Source organism: Gasterosteus aculeatus, chromosome 10 (genome assembly GCF_964276395.1).
Source record: "Gasterosteus aculeatus chromosome 10, fGasAcu3.hap1.1, whole genome shotgun sequence".
NCBI lineage: Eukaryota > Metazoa > Chordata > Actinopteri > Perciformes > Gasterosteidae > Gasterosteus > Gasterosteus aculeatus.
Window position 1 is genome coordinate 13,976,942 of NC_135697.1, and position 19,094 is coordinate 13,996,035.

General features: G+C 42.6%; 1 protein-coding gene across 1 annotated transcript; it reads left to right on the plus strand.

Moving 5' to 3' along the window:
- The first annotated feature begins 263 nt into the window (after nucleotides 1–263).
- On the plus strand, nucleotides 264–9,426 carry LOC120826376 (delta-type opioid receptor). Its single transcript, XM_040188593.2, has 3 exons — nucleotides 264–1,502; nucleotides 4,860–5,215; nucleotides 5,853–9,426. Exons 1-3 carry the CDS (start codon nucleotides 1,261–1,263, stop codon nucleotides 6,380–6,382), a joined length of 1,128 nt encoding a protein of 375 aa, XP_040044527.1. The 5' UTR covers nucleotides 264–1,260; the 3' UTR covers nucleotides 6,383–9,426.
- Nucleotides 9,427–19,094: the final 9,668 nt, after the last annotated feature.

Consider the following 19,094-nt stretch of genomic DNA (forward strand, 5'->3'; position numbering starts at 1 on the left):
ATTCGGCAAAGTGGGTGAAAGTAATGCACATTAAAGAACACACACGGACACATGCGTATCGCTGTGGGGAGGCAGTGGAGGTGTTGCGGTCAGGAGAGAGGTAGAATGGGAGGATGATCCAAAGGGGACGGTGTGCAGGGGGGAGCCCATGGATCCGAGGAACCTAATGGCATTGGATTGCATGTCATGAGGGGATGACCAATGACCGATGCGAGTGCCAGCTCAGGTGTAGTACTTGCTGAGCGTTTCATTTTCCAGGAGGCAGATCAGAGCCATTGGATCAGGCGCTGATGAGCAAGTGAAGAGCGATGAGCATCGATATGGCTTTAACTGCCAGGAGAGGAAACCCCGCCTTGACCGCTCGCCGGAACTCCTGAGTCAGCTGGATCAATCTGGGCCAAAAGAGAGAGGAGATGAGTTAAGAAGCTCTGGGTGTCGGGAAGCACAGGTTCTTTTCATTGGCGGAGAGAAGAGAGTAACATGTATGTAGATGTAGATGGTTTAATTTGAAAAAAAGTAACTGTGATGTTTAAAAACAAACTATTGACACCATGTTAGTAATACAGGTGAGCAAATAATTGTAGAAATCTGTATTGGATTGTTTTCTCATCTGTAATAATTTTATTCCGAAAAGACTCTTAGATTCATTTTGGAGACACTGATTCTGACTTTTCTCTCATGCCAGTTAGAACATTTTAAAACCCTTGTTTACATGTCAGTTAAATTCTTAAATTACTCCAATGGGAACTTATTGATTTGGTACTATTTGGTTTATTGGCAGCTGGGTCGAGTCCTGCTGCAATTTGTCCTGCACTTGGAGAACACATGATTTACAAAACATCCGGTATATTTTGTCCATATTTCTTCTACTGTACTTCGTGTTCCAGCGGTGAGGTTGAACACAGATGAAGAGCTTAAAGCCACAATATCAAATCCATCCATTTCCCGCCCATGGCTGTAGAAGGCGCGGCGGTGCGGGAGAGCTCCCCGGCTGTGAGGTGGAGATCTCGGAGAGTATAAAAGGTGCGCGCGGAGCCGGAGCGCACAGAAACATCTGGCCGCTGCTCGGGGGCCACCTCGTGCTCTTCTTTCTGGAACAGCCACAATTATTTCACGCACATCTGGAGTGGAGCGCATAGGACAGGAGAGGAGGAGGGGAGTGAAACTCTTCTTCCACTTCTTCCACTTTCTTGCGTTCCTTCAAGTGACCGTTGTCAGCAGCACCGCGGCCGGAGCGGACAGCGCCGCCGCCTCGGCAGCATGGAGCCGTACACCGTCTCTGGAGCTCAGCTCCACCTGTCCGACCTCTACTCCGTCATCCCTTACAACGCCACCTTCCCGTACGAGGAGACGCGCGACCGGCTGCAGAACTGCACCGGGCCGCGGGGTCCGGCCGGGAGCACCGGGGGCCTGATCACAGCGATCTGCATCACGGCTCTCTACTCCGTCATCTGCGTGGTGGGACTTCTGGGCAACGTGCTCGTCATGTACGGGGTGGTCAGGTAAAAATACCTGCTTTTCGTGACGTCTCGCTTTAAAGTGCTGGTTAAGAGCAACATTGTGCATACGTGGATTTCCCACTCGTGTTTTGCTGTTCTCACGGGGAACCTTTGATGCACCATGATGAGTATTTTGAAACTGATGGAGTTTTAGTTATAATCTCACAAGTGCAACACAATTTTGTAATGTACTAAAATTTCTGTAAATATTCATTTGTTTTTTTGAGCTTGACTCAATCCACTCTCAAAACAACCAAAACTTCAATTAAATGGAACAAAATTCCTTTCCAAAAAATAAAAAATGCATTCATTCCTTATTGCAGTTGTGTTTGAATCGCCCAAACAAGTGGTCCCATGCATAAAGCATGCATTGCACTATTACACATTATTATCTCTAACTCGTTGTGAAAGTTTAATGCCAAAGAGGTTTGGTTGTAGTCGAGTTTCTCATCTCAGTGGCATTCTCTCAATTCAGTCTGACTCAGCTGCGTCTCACCGGAGAGGGTTGATCAAACAGAGCCTCAGTTACTCTACGCTTACGCGTCTTTGCATCAGCTTGGATCGATGGAGAGGGAAAATCCTGCCATTAGAGAGACGGTTCTATGGTGTCTGAGTGAAAATGTGTGTTCTGTGTGTTTTGTCTCGTGAAAATAACCAGTGCTAAACCCATCATTTATGTAATCCTTTTAGGCGTTGCAAAGACATTTTAAGGCTTAGTGATTTGGTACAGAATAACCAGATGCAATGGTGAATGTTTGCAGTGCTGAGGTCACAGCCCCCCGCCCCCCCCTCCCAGCTCTAAAACAATTATAATAAAGCCTACGCCGACTTATTCGGATACAAGCACCCTGTAATTTCCTGAGAACTCCCTCAGCACTAACCTGTATGCATGCTTGTCAGAAATAAAGAGCTTTTGCAGCAGCTCTGATTGTGCTCACTGTTCCCCTGATGCCACTTGAAGCATTAATTAACGCAGCGGCGATGGTGAATCAAACAACCAGGTAAAGCTGTCGAGGCCAGTGGTTGTTTTTCAGCCCACAGGCATGACATCACATGCAGGCCAAAATATATTTAAATGCGAACATGCTCCAGTGGTTGACTGAAGCAGAGGGAGTGCTGAAAGCAAGCGTATTTTCTGAAAGCGGCAATCTTTGGATATTGAAGCACGAAAAAAAATTCATGAATATTTACAACTCTGCCTTTTTAATTCTATTCAGGGGTTAGAGGGAAAATAATGGGAGAACAATCAAGGAAAAGACCGAGAGACAAAAGGAGATGGATGAGACCTAAGAAAAGCAGGAATTTGTCCGGCATTCATCGCCACAGCTGAGCGCGTTACCCAACCCAGCAGGATGTTCTCTCCTGTGGAAGGGAGTGTACCTACACCACAGAACTAAGCTAGCAGTAGATATAAAAGAGACACCCATAAACAAAATGTTAGGTTCACAGGGACAAATCCGTGTGCACTAAAATCAACAGAATTCCAAATCTCCCAAATAAGCATTGCTAATTGGAACAGCAAATCTTATCAACGACAAAGAAAGCAACAAGAGCAGGTTCTGTTATTACAAATCAAATTGTGGTCCGAGAGAATTCACTGCATCAAATTATTGTTCAAAGAAACGACTAAAGAAGACAATTATGGCTGAACTGAAAAAAAGTTTCATTTAATAAAAATAAAATAATTAATAAAGGCAATGGAGCTACGTTTCCAACAACTCAAATATCAGATATAGTGGAAAATGCCCCTCTAAACCCGAAGATTATGAACAAAGTAGAAGATCTTAGTGTCTAATAATTAGTGGGTTGGCAACATTTCATTTAATTATCTTTAAACGACTGTTTTCACCAGTAAACCTAACAAAAACTCCATCCCAAAGCCTCCATCTGCGATTTGTCTGCTCCGTCGGACAGCATATAAATACGTCACGAATAGGAGAGAGGTTCTCCAATGCACACAAACTCTTTTTTTAGGGTAGTGTTGCGTGCATGCGCACATCTGTGTAAATTGGTCTCCAGGCGCATTGAAAGGCTTCGATCTGATTGCCGATGGAGAGGCCGGCACCTCTGAAACTGGGTAAGAAAGCAGCACTTGGCTTCTCTTATCTTCCAGCTATCCTCGCTCCTATCTCGGCCCTCATCCTGCCGCCACACCTGTTAGATAAGACCCGGCTCAGTGAGCGCTTGAGCAATTTGTTCTCAAGTGGATTGTCGATTGGCAGTGGGCTCTGTGCGCAGCTAGTGGCAGGCTGTGTTGGTTTGTGTGTAAGTGGAACTGAGCTTCTCTTAATAACTCTTACAGTAATAATGGACAGCATGCGCACACTCCAGGCTAAATTGGTTTTCTGGTGTAGTATTATTTTGGTAAAGATAAAAGAACTACAGTATGAGTCGACATAGTCCAAACTAGTTTTGTTTTTTTGGTTTTAGGTGTTGTCTAAAAATGGGCAAAAATGTGTTTAGCATCTACCAGGAGGAGGAGCATTGTGTGTGTGAGTGTGTGTGTGTGTGTGTGTGTGTGTGTGGTTGAATGGGCTAAGTAGCAAGTGTGTGCATTACCATCCTATAAGATTGTGACACTTCTGAATTGGACAATCTAGAGACAAATGGGTAACGGGGGATATTTCTAGTCCATACAGCCCTTAGAGCCCTTTGGTTACACCAATGCAATCATTGCATTTTGTGTGTACTAGTCATTTTCAAACAAATCACTGAGTGAGTATCGATTGGAACAACCATGGCCGGTTAGATGGAATTTACATAGTGCACAGTTGGCGGCGTTTGATTAATGACGAGCTGAATAAACAGCAAGTGATCAATGGAACTCTGTTTCGGTAAAGATCGCTCACATGCCCACAGACCCCGGAGGTCAGCGTAGTAAGTAATTGCTACAAACCAGAGTAGGAAGACAGCCCCATAAAAAGAGTCAATGCTGTAAGGAAAAAAAAACGAGAAAAAAGTCACCGATTTAAACCGTCACAGAGTGACAAACGTGCTTCACTGTAACATGAAAAAGGGCGTCCAATGAGATTTCCCAAAAGGAAAGATCGAAGCGTTCCCCTGTGTCTGCATTTTAAACTGAGCAATTGGTTATAAGACAACCTGTGGACAAAGTCATTGTTGGCATTTTTACTAAGCAACTGCCTGGTGTGAAATCAAGTTTCTGCTGGAGGAGGCCCGCTTAAGTGCATGAAACAGCATTTTAATGGGAATTAACTCCTACTCTAACCCATGAAAAACAAGCTGCACAGTGAATATAACTTTCAAGTCCCGTTACCCCATGACAGAGCATTCCACACTCCGCTGCTCTTATTCCGGCTCGGTGGAAACTCATTCCCTTTGCTTTGTGATCACGATCAGATACACCAAGATGAAGACGGCCACAAATATCTACATCTTCAACCTGGCTCTTGCCGACGCGCTCGCCACCAGCACGCTGCCCTTCCAGAGCGCCAAATACCTCATGAACACCTGGCCGTTTGGGGAAGTCCTGTGCAAGCTCATTATCGCCATTGACTACTACAACATGTTCACCAGCATCTTCACCCTGACCATGATGAGCGTGGACCGCTACATCGCCGTGTGCCACCCTATCATGGCGCTGGGGTTTCGGACGCCGGTCAAGGCGAAAATGATCAACGTGCTCATCTGGGCCCTGTCCTCCGCGATCGGGGTGCCCATTATGTTCATGGCTATGACCAAAGTGAATGCTAATGGTAAGAAGGTGTTCTTTTCCACTGTGTCTACCTTCATTATCAAGTCAACGTCTTTAAGCAAGTGTCAACTGTTATCCGGAATTGTGTAAGCCAGCAGTTGAACTTGAATGGATCCCCCAATTGCTTGAGAAAAAGCCCTGCGATGATGTGCATAGTTTAGCATTTATCGAGCCAACATTCTCAGAACTTCATCAAAGATTACAACATTTAGACGACTGGATCCAAACTCCATTTAGTGAGTCTCTGGTGCCGATTAAGAATATGAGTGTGCGAAGCGTAACGCAAGTATTTCAATCATGCAAACCAAAAAAGTAGAGGCGCATTGCTAATATGCGGTGTTGCCCACTGAGACTCAGGACTCAGGTCGACCAACGACACAGCATGGAAGAATAGAAATCAGACATGCAGGACAACGACCGGGATATTGAGTCAAATCCCATACGTTGTTATGGCAACGGGTGAAAATAGCGGGCCACTAAGAGCAAAGGCTTGTGAGAAACTCCTACTATAAGTACAACCGTAGGACACCTGTGTGGAATACTCAGGGTGTAGCCTTAGCCGGCATCTGTCTTAACCTAGATGTCCCCATAACTGTACATTAACATGTTCTTTGGAATTCTACCTTCGCTTTTTCCAGGTAAGACCATGTGCATACTGAAGTTCTCTGAGCCGGAGTGGTACTGGGACACTGTGACAAAGATCTGCGTCTTCATCTTTGCTTTCGTGGTTCCCGTGACGGTCATCAGCATATGTTACAGCCTGATGATCCTGCGTCTGAAGAGCGTTCGTCTGCTCTCGGGCTCCAAGGAGAAAGACCGCAACATGCGCCGCATCACCCGCATGGTCCTGGTGGTGGTGGCTGCCTTCATCGTCTGCTGGACCCCCATCCACATCTTCATTATCGTGAAGACCATGGTGGCGATTGACACAAGGAACCCCTTTGTGATAGCCAGCTGGCACCTGTGCATCGCATTGGGCTACACCAACAGTAGCCTCAACCCCCTCCTCTATGCATTTTTGGATGAAAATTTTAAGCGGTGCTTTAGGGATTTTTGCCTTCCTTGTCGGACCCACATGCAGCAGCACAGTCTGACAAAAGGGCGCAACAACACCAGGGAGCTGGTATCCGTCTGCACTCCGACAGAGGCGGAGAAGAAGCCTGCATGACTAGGCATGGAAAGGGTCCCTCAAAGCTCTCGCTCTAGGAGGATCCAGCAAGATCTGCAATCAGAGGTCACCCAGATCTCTACAACAGAGTTTTAAAAAAGAGAAGAACGAGAAAGAATTGTGCCGATTGGTCTCAGGCAATTTGGCTGAGTGAGCATTCAAAGGGAATAAAGGTGACAGAAAGAGAATGTGTTCTTCTTTTATCGAATGTGACGCCTTGCATTGTGACGTGGGTCGACATCCCAAAGAGTATGTTCAGATATGAGGAAGAACAATGAAGCAGAAGATCCGCAGCTCACCATAAGTCGTCCCAAACGGACCAGGAAACAAAGGTTCAGATCATCAGAGAGTATTGTGATTATCGTCACTGACTGGCTGGTTAAGGAATTACAACAAAAGATGGGATTCTAAATCCATTTTCAATTTGATGTTTTAACAAACATTTGCCTAGAATTGTCCCCAATTCAATTCAACAGAGCAGGACTGAAACCCACCGACAGCTGGATGAATTAGAGTAGCTTGTAACTAAGTCAACCAATCTCTACATCGAGAAATCTCCAACAAAAATGGACACTTGTTTATTTGTTTGATTCCCTTTAGACTCTGCTGCCATTAACTGTTTCTAACAGGACATTAAATTACAATCGAGCCCACTTGTTGAGGTTTTGCGCTCCGATGGAAGGTTCCAGAATGGCATTGAACCGCTGAGGCTTGGATTTCTATGGAAGTCTTTTCTGCACATCAATTGACTTTTCGTGAGTGGTGTCAAGACTTGAGACGGAGAAACGCTAAAGAATGCCACGGAAGAATAAGGTTGGCAGCCTCAGCGCTTCGCTCCCTTTGTTTGTGTATAGTTGTATAGTAGTAGTTTAGCTATTGAAAGTGATCTGAAGTCAATGAATAACTCAAACTGAGCATCTTCTTGCCAGAAATGCCTGTCCTTCGGGTCAACAAACAGATTGCTTCAAGGTGAATTTTGATCTGCATTTAAATGACCTTAGTGTGGCCATTTATTCAGGTTCATTTATTTACTACAAACGATGATCAATCAAATTGGAGATTAATAGATGGTGTGCATTTAACGATCATTTGAACTTTGCATGATGTGTCAGAAGTGAATATGGAGTCCAAATATAATATGACAATGAAGTATGAAAAATTGGTATTGACATGCAAAGGTGTCAAAAAATGCCATAGTTTTCAATGGTGAAATGTTGACTTAATGTGTTCAATTTTAAAGTGATGTAAATTATGACAGAAGCACTTGTGATTACCAAATGTAAAAAAAAATAGTCAATGACTGAATTTGCAGATAACGTAAAGCTTTTGCTTTTGAGCAAATTCGGTTTCAGCCACAGGGAAAATGACTGATGTTTTCTTGTGATTCTGTATGCCATCTTAGATCTTACTATTTCCCCATGGAGACAATACAGGCAGACTATTCAGTGATTTACATTTCTTGCGCCGTGATGCATTCCTGCATACTTTCCTATTTAAAGTGTACAGTAAATACAAGCTTAGCTTTGAGAAAGTGCTGCATCTGTCCGATGTGGAGGAAATCTCAAAGCCAGTATTCATTTTGCAAACTGAAATCACAGTCAATCATAGAAATGCGTAGGGTAATTGTTCCAAAAAGTGATGTGTTTACTTTTTGTATCTCACTGCGTAGTAAAACCTTTTTTTTCCTTAAGTAACAACAATTCGGTTTGTTGTATGCGGTTTGTTACATTAAATATCACTGCGTTTTCCTCTGCGTGGCAGAGTCAAAAAGAACCTTTTAATATAATATTTTACCGCCTCATTTCACCAAGTGCCAATAACAAGGAAAACAGAGGTATCCAATTGGTAGAGATCAATGCTGGTCAATCAACGTTGAACCAATGGCAATGGAGAGCTCAAGCTATACAATCAAGTCCGGTCCACACCTTGAATTAAACCCTACCTGTGATTTCACCTTCCAGTGATTTCTGTCTGTAGCAAACTACAACAGCCAATTTTACTGTATGGTCATTGTTATTGGTTACGAAGGTATTTATCAGCAGATGAGATCACTTTGATTTACAATTATTTAAAAGAAAAACATTCCAGATTCTTGACAAATAATTAAAAACTCAATAACGAGATCTCATCATGAATCAAAAAATTAAATTAAATTAAATTAAAGTGAAAGAAGTTGAAATAAATCACATTGGGTATTTTTTTGGTTCAGATCCTAAATGTTCTAAATAATGTCTAATATGTCTAATAAATAATAAATGTCTTTTTGTTATAAATACGTTTCTCCCATCTGTATCTGTACATCTGCTGACCCCCTGACTGGGCCACACCTTCTGACCGCTTGTGCACGGCCCAAGAGGGTTTGGTGGGGGCAGCGAGCTGTTGGCAGGGGAGCCGTGGACTACAGAACAGTATCCACCGGGATGAAATGCAATAGGATTTATTGACCATTCCATATTTTTTTCCTGATAGTCCATTAATTAGTTATCGGTTAGCTTATAAAAGTAGCTACGAGGGTCATAAAGCCAATGTCGGTTGCTAAACATCTGTGTGTACAGCAGGTTTGTGGTGTGTTATGTTAATGGTCCGTAGCTAATTTGGTTAAACGTCTGAATGTTTATTAATCTGAGATTTTAGGAGGTGAGCAGATAGTCAGATGTCACTAATGTTCCTATTGATTGTCAGTCTGATTGTTTGTAGAGATTAATTGATTGCTTATTTAATCTTCTGCCGCCACTCAGTTTTGTGCATTTGTAATTTTCCATTCATTGTTTTCATTATATATTTTATTTCATTTTTGTATTTGATGTAAAGCGGAATAAAGCTTGTGTGAATGTAAAAAAACTGTAGGTTTATGTAAAATGCCACTGTGTTGTTTAATCGCTGACTGCAGTACAATGTGTAAAGCAATTGTGCTAATCATACATTTTAAGCTTCTTCTGGTGAATCTGTTATATAAAAATGTCTAATGCCGCAGCTGTGCTTCAAGCCTGACGTTAATTGTTGGCAAAAAATAAACAAAATTAAATAAAGTCCAGAGAAAACTGCTTGAGCTCCTTTTTTGAAGAATGGTCTGTTTTGGTTGCCCGAAAACAAGAAGATATTGGATAGTATAATATTTAGTTGGAAATGATTGGGTTACTAAATGGAATAATTCATCTTGCATGACCGTAATTCAATTTAAATGGCAGAGAGTGCTTGAAAATGGTCGTCATGACATCAGCCTGCAAAGTGCATTTCCACCGGCGCTCGGATAAACACACAAGAGATCGCCGAAGGCTGCTCAGAGTCCCGGTGAGTGCCTTTCACTGCTATCAGAAAATTAAAACATCCAACTCTAGATCTCCTCTTCAAATTCAGGTCAGCATCTTGCGGTCACCATGGAGACCAGTGGCACCATTGCACAGCGCTCCGATGAAATAGCTTAACGGGCGTTCAATGTAATCATGGCGGTTTGCTTCACTAGCAGCCACGGATCAATTACTGCTATTTCTCTATGCACAGCAGCAGATGAGCCTCCCTGCCGATCGAACTGGGACCGGCCACTTTGCGAGCGATGGGAAAGGTTCATATCCCCGAAGAAGTTCAATAGATGTATTCTTAATATGCTCACACCGTACGACGGAGGGCCGCACAGATATCACAGCAACTATATTTTAGTGTATTAATCACACGTCATACACATTCATGACAGAAAGAAATGCCACATTATTTTTTTGTCAAATAGGCAACGTTTTAATTAAATAGGAGAGAAAGTTTGGGGGTGACGTACTTCTATTGTATACGCTTTGAATGTGTACCATATTGAATTATCTTACTTTCTTTCAACCACAGAAAAAAACGTTGACAAAAATCCCCATATTTCAAAGCCATGATTATATCTTGAGTTGGTAAAAGTAGCTCGAGCCGAGCCTGATAACAAACAGCACAAATAAACTAGCAGGATAATGGAAAATGAAAGGAGAGAAATACTGGAAACCAGAACTTGAAAACAAGCAGTAGATAACATTCAATATGGACGACATTGTGCTCTTTTCGTCGTGTAGAGGTTATAAATGGCGACACAGAGAAGAAAGACAGCGCTAATGGAAAAAAACGAATAGTGTCAGAGGACCGTAAAATGGAAAAAGGAAATTAATAATGTATTTTCATTGTATGCGTGGAGAAGTAATTGGGAAGTTCTCTTCTCTCAGCTTTGTTCTGGTGTTACACCTGTATTACAACATTCTACACACATAGCCGCATATACATCACATCAAGTAGCCCAGATACTAGAGACATTTGTGGATAAAAACAGGAAGAGAAGCTGGAGACGGCGGATTTATACACACATGTTGATATTTGGATTAAAAACCCAAATATCTTCTACAGATTCGCTTTGAAGAGAGTCAACTAGACTCGCCGTATATCGATAACCTTTCCCATAACCTGCACACGAGCACATAAGGATGTGTGGCCCTTTTAGCTTTTCCTTGTTCAAAGTGCAGCCAGCAGGTTAATAGCAGCTCTTGAAAACGTGTTGTGCAGCACAAGTTAGGAATGAATGAGTTGTATAAAATCTATTGGGTGTCGTTGACTAAAGTTTTTCCTCTTGGTAGACAACTGAAGAGAGATTAGCAGTTTTCCCGTGTGGCCCTCGATCATCTGCTGGATCCGCAAATTGGCACAATGTTATCAAAAACATAATATCATTCATTTTAATTATATTACATGCATTTTTGTACTAAAATCTAATTTGGATTGTGCAAAAATGCGCCAATCGCTGTACGTGCATCTGCAGTTTACTGGACTCCTTTAATGCAATTGCAGGAAAATGCTTTCAAGTGCTGCTTCATACCGTTTCTGAAGATTAACAGTACTTTGCATCGTTACCCTGGTGTCCTCGTCCAGAGGTGAACTGAAGTTGTCATGACTACCGACGGCCCCTGCCAGTCCTCACCATGCGCGCCTTTTCCAACTGGCTGGATGAAGACTGCTCTCATCCATCGCTGGGATTTGAATCGATGAGCAGATTGTTTACAGGTAGCTGCACAAAGATATAATGAGGGGGGGGGGGGGGGGGGCTCACCCTGCAGCTCACGTTTACCCCCCGCTGATCAGACTCACACGGGTTTGAATCGCCTGTGTGTGACTGTAAATGCTGAGAGTGAGAAAAGGGGGGGAAAACAGTGAACTCCTTTGCAACAAAGAGCTCTGTGATTAATTCCTCTCATTTCTAACTGCTATTCAATTAATTCAAGGGAAATATAATATATCTGTAATGGAAAAATGTTGCTACAATTATCCTTTGAATCCACAACCATTGTCAGTGCCGTTTTCTTTTTTGTATTATTCCTTCTAACCCCGAGCGATGTCTGCAAGTATTCTTCTTCTCTAATAAGACAGACACAGACTGTGTGTACCTTGAGAGGCCAACCTCGAGGTGAGAATGAAGTTTCCAAAGCAGCTCAGATCTCCTCTCACCTCCAGTGTGGTGGCCAGAAAATAACAGAAGTAGTAGTCAAACCTTTCACACAACGCAACTTCACATGCCGGCCGCTACACTTCTCTCACATATGTAACATCCAAAGGCATCTGCTTAAATAGTAGTTTGCTCCGTTTTTACTTGCTGTGTGTCAAATCACAAATCACATATTCTTAAATTATTTTTGATAATACTTGTGCATAATTCAAAATCACCTTGACACACAGGTTATATCAGCAGCAACATAATTTCCAGAAGACATCATCATCATATTATGGTTTATTAGAAAATCAATGGAATCAAAACATAAATAACAATTCAATGAATCAATCAATTAATAATATTAATTATTCCGCAGTACGCACGGTTCTTACGCTGCTCAGCAAGACACAGAGAAAAGATGCTGCTGCTGCAGCAGCTTTTGTTGACGTCAGAACAGTTCAAATGCATCCAGCTGTGATCAGAAACTTACATCGTTTAATGGGACGCTTCAATAGAGAGAGAGAATGTTTTATTTCCCCTAAAAACGTTTCCAAAAGGTTCGTTGCTCCTTGCAAGGTTTCTTGCGTCTCTTTACGCATCCAAGGCGGCCACCGTATTATTCCAACATAGGAGGAGTAATAATTCTAGTCAAGGAAGGTGCCATAGACTGTAATGCAAGTTTTAAAGGGTTACCAGGAAGACATTTTACCTCGGGACACCCTCGCAGAGTTAATCACCATTTCCATTCAGTCACATTTCATAAAGACGTGCAAAATGTGGTAAAAAAATAGTCTTTTGGATGATACGCTCTCTGGGAATATTGCATTTATCGTACAGAGAAAATTGAACAAAAGATAACACCGTTTGTAGATGAAAGAGAGGAAAAAGATAAATGCTGAACATTATAGTCCACACACCGTGGGGCGCTTTAAATCTCTGGCCAGCCATCCGCAGTGAACACGGCGCCCCACTATCAGATCCAACAAGTTGTCATTAATCCACAGCCATTAAAGAAGGGTTTATAAATAATTCAATTTAGCGCGAGGAAACCTCTCTGGAGCCGGGGGGCCCGGGCTCCCCTCACATAGCTCAAACATTCCGCCTCATGATCAGGACAATCCTGCTAATGAGTGCCGGGGGCCGACTAAACATTCATATCGTGAGCGTACTTATTAGAAAAGGGAAAGTCATGAAGCAACGAGCTGCATTTGCTTTCTGACCCTTTCAGCCTCTGCAGATGAGTGGGCGTGGGGGTGAGGGGGGAAAGGGGTGAGGGGGGGGCGGTGAGGGGAGGGTCGCCACAGCTTCATTTCCATGACAGAAGGCGGAAATGGCATCTGCATCAATGCTTTGTTTTCTTACTAATGGCCACATGCACCCTCCAAAAGAGCCCCCATCAACCTGTTAATTAAATCGCGTTGCCCTTAAAAAGATGCCATCCGAATGCTCGGACTGATTAAGCGTGTGCGGGTTTACAAATGCTGATATTTTCATAATGCAGCCATCATTCCTTTCTACATTTGCAGTTCACCGTCATCAGTGCGCAGCCTCGGTTAAAGAGGCTCATTTCTGTTTGAGGGGCCGGATCATTGATTCCCTGACAGACTGGGAGAAGCATTGAGGTGGTGCAAGTCTATTAGTGGTTACCTGCTCCTGTCAATTATGTGTGAAGACGCACCGGTAGACGGCTTTTACATTTCACATCCCTCCAACCGGGCTCGGCACTTTGCTGATAATCCCCCGCATGTTAATGTACCACAGTAATCCTTTTAGCTGCGTGCAGCGGTGATACAATGCAACGTCTTTGCCAAATGGCCAAAGATGGAGGAATACAACTTATTGTGTTCACCGACTGAGAGGCATCTGGGAGTGGAAAAGGTTTACAAATACACAAATTAGGAAAAAAGCATTGAAGTTTAGTTGGCATTCTGATTTTAAAGTTTAAATGGAAATGGTTTTGAAATAAGAGAACTTTTGCTGACCACTGATGAAACGCTGAACTCTGGGCATAAATAAAGCTAATAAACACACAGAACTTATTCACTGATTATGTTCCGTGATATAATGAATACACTAAACTAAAGACTTATGCAAGTATATTGATAGCTTAAAACCCTTGATTTGCTGACGTCTTTGTGGCTCGTCTAGGTACCTTGATTATTCTGTTATGTTCAAAAAAACGTATCACTTAAAAGAGACTCGGGAATCACAAAAAAGGGCACCCTTAATGAAAGTCAAAGTTGCATTAGCATGCTTCTCATCTGCAAGCTCCTTTTTACTTCTTTCCTCTCGGCGATCAATAATGCTCGATCGCAACATCAAGTGGATTTCATCCCTCGGCCAAAAAACTCCTTTTTTCAGTTTAAGTTTAGTGATCAATTGATTTTAAACTTTTCTGTCAAACTCTCAAACCTCCCAACTATTACTTTAATTTACATATGCCAATAAAGATTATGAGGCTAAAAAAGTTGAAACAGCCTGTTCCTGTTCCCATGAATCTGAGCTGCCATTAATTATCATTGAGGCAGCTCAGGTATTTTGGAACTTTGAGGGAAATGTCAAATGTCTGACCTGCTTTTTGACTCATTCAACAGCAAAAATTCACACCGAGCAAAGCTTTTTTTCTTTATTTTTGTTTGATTATACAGTATACTTACCTGGAGTTACATAAACAGCCAGCAGCCTTCCCCTTGGCTGAAACATCCGACCAATGCTCACTGTTTCTGCAGCTCACTCACATCCAGACCGTCGGCTGGACGATCGTCGGATTCTTCCGTGTCTGGACTTCATCTTTTTCTATGTTGCTTGTGCTGAGATTCCCCTGCGTAAAAACCTTCATTTCATGATTAGTTCTAATCACAGCAGGCTCTTTATATCTGCGACACATATTAATTCTATAAATAACTCTATTCAATTTGTCTCTACTGATTGAAATGTGAAGAGAATACTCTGCAACTACTTTACATACGCGTATTAAACTGTGCTTATAAATAAAATATTCAAAGCTTGCCAGGAAGATTTCAGAAAAGAGCTTTTGCTCGCGGAGCCTTCTTGCCTGACAAGAACATGCAAAGTTCAAAAATGTGAAAAACTTCACAAACTCCTTCTCTCGACCAAAAGCCGTTTTAAAGTAAAAGTTTCTTAGGAAATGCAAATAACATGCAGGAGTATTCTTTCTTTCTGAATCTTTCACATCCACCTAACGTTGATCCAGCTGCAAGAGAATCCTCACATGGTTTATATGGTGGTGAATTCAACCACCTCAAACACGTGAATGGGGACGATGGGACAATGGGCTAATAGTGCACAGATCAAAAGCTAAGTGCATTTCTCCATCTGCACGTATGGAAAGGAAACTACATTTCCAACAAACACAGATGTTTATTTTGAAACTTCACATGAATCAGCCAGAAGCGGACATGCTGTCCCTGACTGGTGGGAGTGCCAGTGGACGATTCGTAACGCGTTCATTGGTCTGTAAACCACCGTGTGGTGTTTGGCTCATCTCAGAAGACGCGTTTATAGATCCTCCTGCCACAGCGACCCACAGCAGCAGCTGCGCTTCTCGCTTCAAGCGGCTAATGCGGGTAATTTATGTCCCGGGAACTAAATGAGCCACCTCTTGTGTAAAACTCTGAGGGCGGAGGAGTAATCGCGGTGATCGATCGCCTCTCACAGCTGAGAGGAGACTACGAGTAACACCAATCTCGTCTCCGTCTCGTCTCCATCTCTGCTAAAGCTTCCTTGGAGTCCTTCTCTGTGCGGATGCTGCGCCCTGCACGCATGCATGCAGACGACGACGAATCCCAAGTGGAAACGAAACCGTCATCAGTGAGTCATTGAACAGGCTGCTGTTTGCTGGATTCTTCTTAAAGAGCAAACAAGAGAAGATAGTGTTGAACACATCCACGTGGACCATTCTGAGACGATGCTGCGTTGTAAATGTTTGGAGTGCGTCGGTTTTCTCCTGCAGTCAAAATGAATGCAGGTTAAATAAGGGATTAAATGAAACAGAAAAGTGTTGGCTGGTGATGGTTCAGACAACACCCTCGATGCTGATCACTCTTCCCCATTTCCACATTCAGGCAATATGTCAAAGGCAATAGTGTCAATAAACGCTGTACATTACGCCCACAGATGGGTGGTGTGTCGAGCATTTTCCTTCACTGCTGACATGACGAGTGTCGTGTTGTGAAAAACAGCCCCAGGCCAAAAAGACTACGAGTTACTGCAACCTTTATAGAAACTGCAAGCTAACGTCTTCGCTTCATCCACATCTTTGATTGTAATGTTCTTAACTGAGGGCCATTTCATATATTGAGTATATTTGGGTTACTAGTGAGACCCACTCCTTCAATCTACAGAGCACAGCCGTGTTCACTCGGTTGAGCAAATTCTAAACTTAACACAATTTATCTCAATTGCCAGTGAGTAAAATGAAAGAAGTAGATTTAAAATAAAAGCACTAAAGAAGCTGCTTCTAATCTTCAGTTGCTAAAAATTCCATAAACGTGGTGCTTGGGGGGCTTTTATATTTGGGCGTTGAGTAGAATTACGTTAATCATTGCGTTGCAGTCGCTCGATGCCTGAGTGCTCCTTAATGGGGATTTTTCTTTCTTACTTGGCACAATTTTACAGAATGAAGTCTTTGTGCTCACTTTTCAGCTGGGTCGGAGAAAGCAGAGCAGAATTCTGAGGACTTGTAACAAATATAACAGCTTCATAACTTTTAATACTATATGTTTTATGAAGTAAATTCATGTTGGATTTAGATCAGCTGCCTAACAAACAACATTGTCATTCGGTGATTGTTATCAGATAACGGTTTATTGTTTGGTCCTCAATCAGCGATGCTGATGAGAGATTCAGGGGTTTGGTCGACTTGCAGCTAAATAATTCAACGGATATCAGAAGCTCTTCATTATAATCACTGTATACAGTGAAGTTGGTGTGATAATACCAATAGCATGTAAATGAAGAAATTGTCATTTCTATCCTTTAGGAAACCGGATATAAAAAAAAAACACTTATTTACTGTAATTCTCATTTGAAATATGTCACTTGTAGAATTTTGGATAGCAGAAAACAAAATTCCACTTTCTTTTTGCTTAAAACCTTTAAGCATTCCAGGTGTAATATACAAGGCCGCTGAATCTAAATGGACACTTTGCAGCGATAAGTCGAAGCTGTTTGAAAGGCGTGGCTGACCGGCAGGTTGAAAGTAATAAAAAAAAGCCAATGTTTTTCATATTACGAGATACTGGGTTTAACTGATGTGATACAAATTGCACAAATCTGTTCACCCCTCTGTGACTTCAGCATATTTATGTTTGCTTCATGCGGGATCCTCACGGATTGAAAACTCAGCGGAGCTTTGCTAATTAGTCTAGTTGGCCAAGCATGCAGACGCATTTCTCTAATTACACCACAGTTAGCATCACGCTTGTTGGAGCACAGCCCGGCTCCTTCCTGCAGCTCCCCGGGCGTGTTTTAAGTGGGGACAGGAAGGCCGATCAACGGCAATAAAACGCAGGCAGTGTGCACACACGGGGGCTGCTGGGTAAACAGTTTTTTCTTTTTTGTAAAGAAAGGTAAACATACTAAATATGAGCATAAGATTGGAGGCTGTGTTGAGAAAGCTTGGCTGTATGAAGTGTGTATTAACGCACAGTCTTTTAAGTTCTCATTGGCCACATTCCTGCTCTCTGACCGCCAAAACACTCTTCTCTTTACTGGCCTCCGTCTCTCGTTCCTTTCACAACCGTTCCATAACCATCTGTGCCAAGCGTCCGATTCCGGATGCCCTCAGGTAGGCTCGTTTCCAGCGGCCGGACGGAAGCCTCACGACGGAGATGCCAATGCGCGATGGAAGACGCGGGTTCAGACTGGCTGCAGAGAAATGAAAAAGCTTCCACTGACTGGTCTGATTTTAAGCATTGGGTGATTTTATTATGAATAAAAAAATGTAGTTAGTGATTGGTTATTATTATTCATCACATTACCCTCTAGTGCTGACTGGTTCTTTTTGTCTACCACTATTACAACCACTATTTGAAATAAGGATTTGGGGTCAAATGTTACCGTTTGTAAATGTGTGACCCTCCACCTACTGCCCATAAATCGTTTCACTGCAGTGAAAATCACAGAGGAAGTTGTTCTGGCGCCCCGAAGCTGCAGCTGTGGACAATGTGGAGAGAACCGACCCATTTGGAAATTGGTGCGGTTTGATTTTTCGCTCTCAGCGCTCCATTCTCCGTCTTCCTCCATCTTCGTCCAACGCGACACATTCTAGTAAGCTGAGCGTCACGGACCAGCCCGGTGGCCGCCGCCATGGCGACGGAGAAGGACAGCCTGCCTTGCTATACTCATCAATTGCAATTACAGTACCCATCATGCATCATTGCATCGTGGCTACTTGATCTGGATGTGCTTTTAGGTTGTAAATTGCCCGTAATGGAGTTTCGTTATCTAAACGCAGCTGTCGGGGTCACCAGAACTCAGTGCATTGATTTTCCGGGGAAGGCAATGGTCATGAATCATGCATTTTCCATGCTCATATCAGTCATACACGAGATCAGCTCGCCTGGAAGAACAACATAATTAACCGCTAACAAAGTCACTGGCAAACCTTTTGAACATTTTGCTAATTTTGTATTCACGACAGGCTTCATTTTTATATCTCAACCAGCCTGTTCCCTCAATCTGTTTTTTTCTTACTGAGGTTCACCGATGCAAATCGAAATTAAGTTATTCAGTTTTTATTTAGTGTCACGTTGTGTCTCGAAACACATCGTAAAGTAGTGAGATTGACTTGCCCTCCAGATGTAGAATTAAGCAGAGACTTAATAATGTCTGTGTTTGCATGAGGGAAGTCTTGCTTTTATTCATGGTGCTTCTCTCGTCTCTCCAGTTGGTTTCACACAAAAAAAGAAAAAGGAATGTAATACAACACTGGCAGGTTAATGGGCCTAGACGTATAATATCAATGTGTGAAGCAAATTCCATCCAATTGCCTTTGAGATAAAAAACAAATGTCAATCTGATGGTGGAAGAAAGATGAAGTTATTAGGAGGCACTAATCTAGGAACCCTGTATGTCTGCACAACATACAATCCATCGAAAACATATTGAGCTATTCATCAAGGAATAGGTGACATATTGAACAGCATGAGAGGTCACGGGGGTCACCAAAGTCATTTAGCGGTCTCAAGCAATTCATTCAGTACGTGTCAGCAAAAAGAAAAATGCTCAACCTGCTGAAAGACAAAT

Bases quoted from the DNA above. Each gene is read 5' to 3' on its own strand.
- LOC120826376 (XM_040188593.2), top strand. From the start codon at position 1,261: ATGGAGCCGTACACCGTCTCTGGAGCTCAGCTCCACCTGTCCGACCTC. The intron at 1,503-4,859 runs GTAAAAATACCT...GATCACGATCAG, and splicing joins GTCATGTACGGGGTGGTCAG to ATACACCAAGATGAAGACGG. The intron at 5,216-5,852 runs GTAAGAAGGTGT...CGCTTTTTCCAG, and splicing joins GACCAAAGTGAATGCTAATG to GTAAGACCATGTGCATACTG.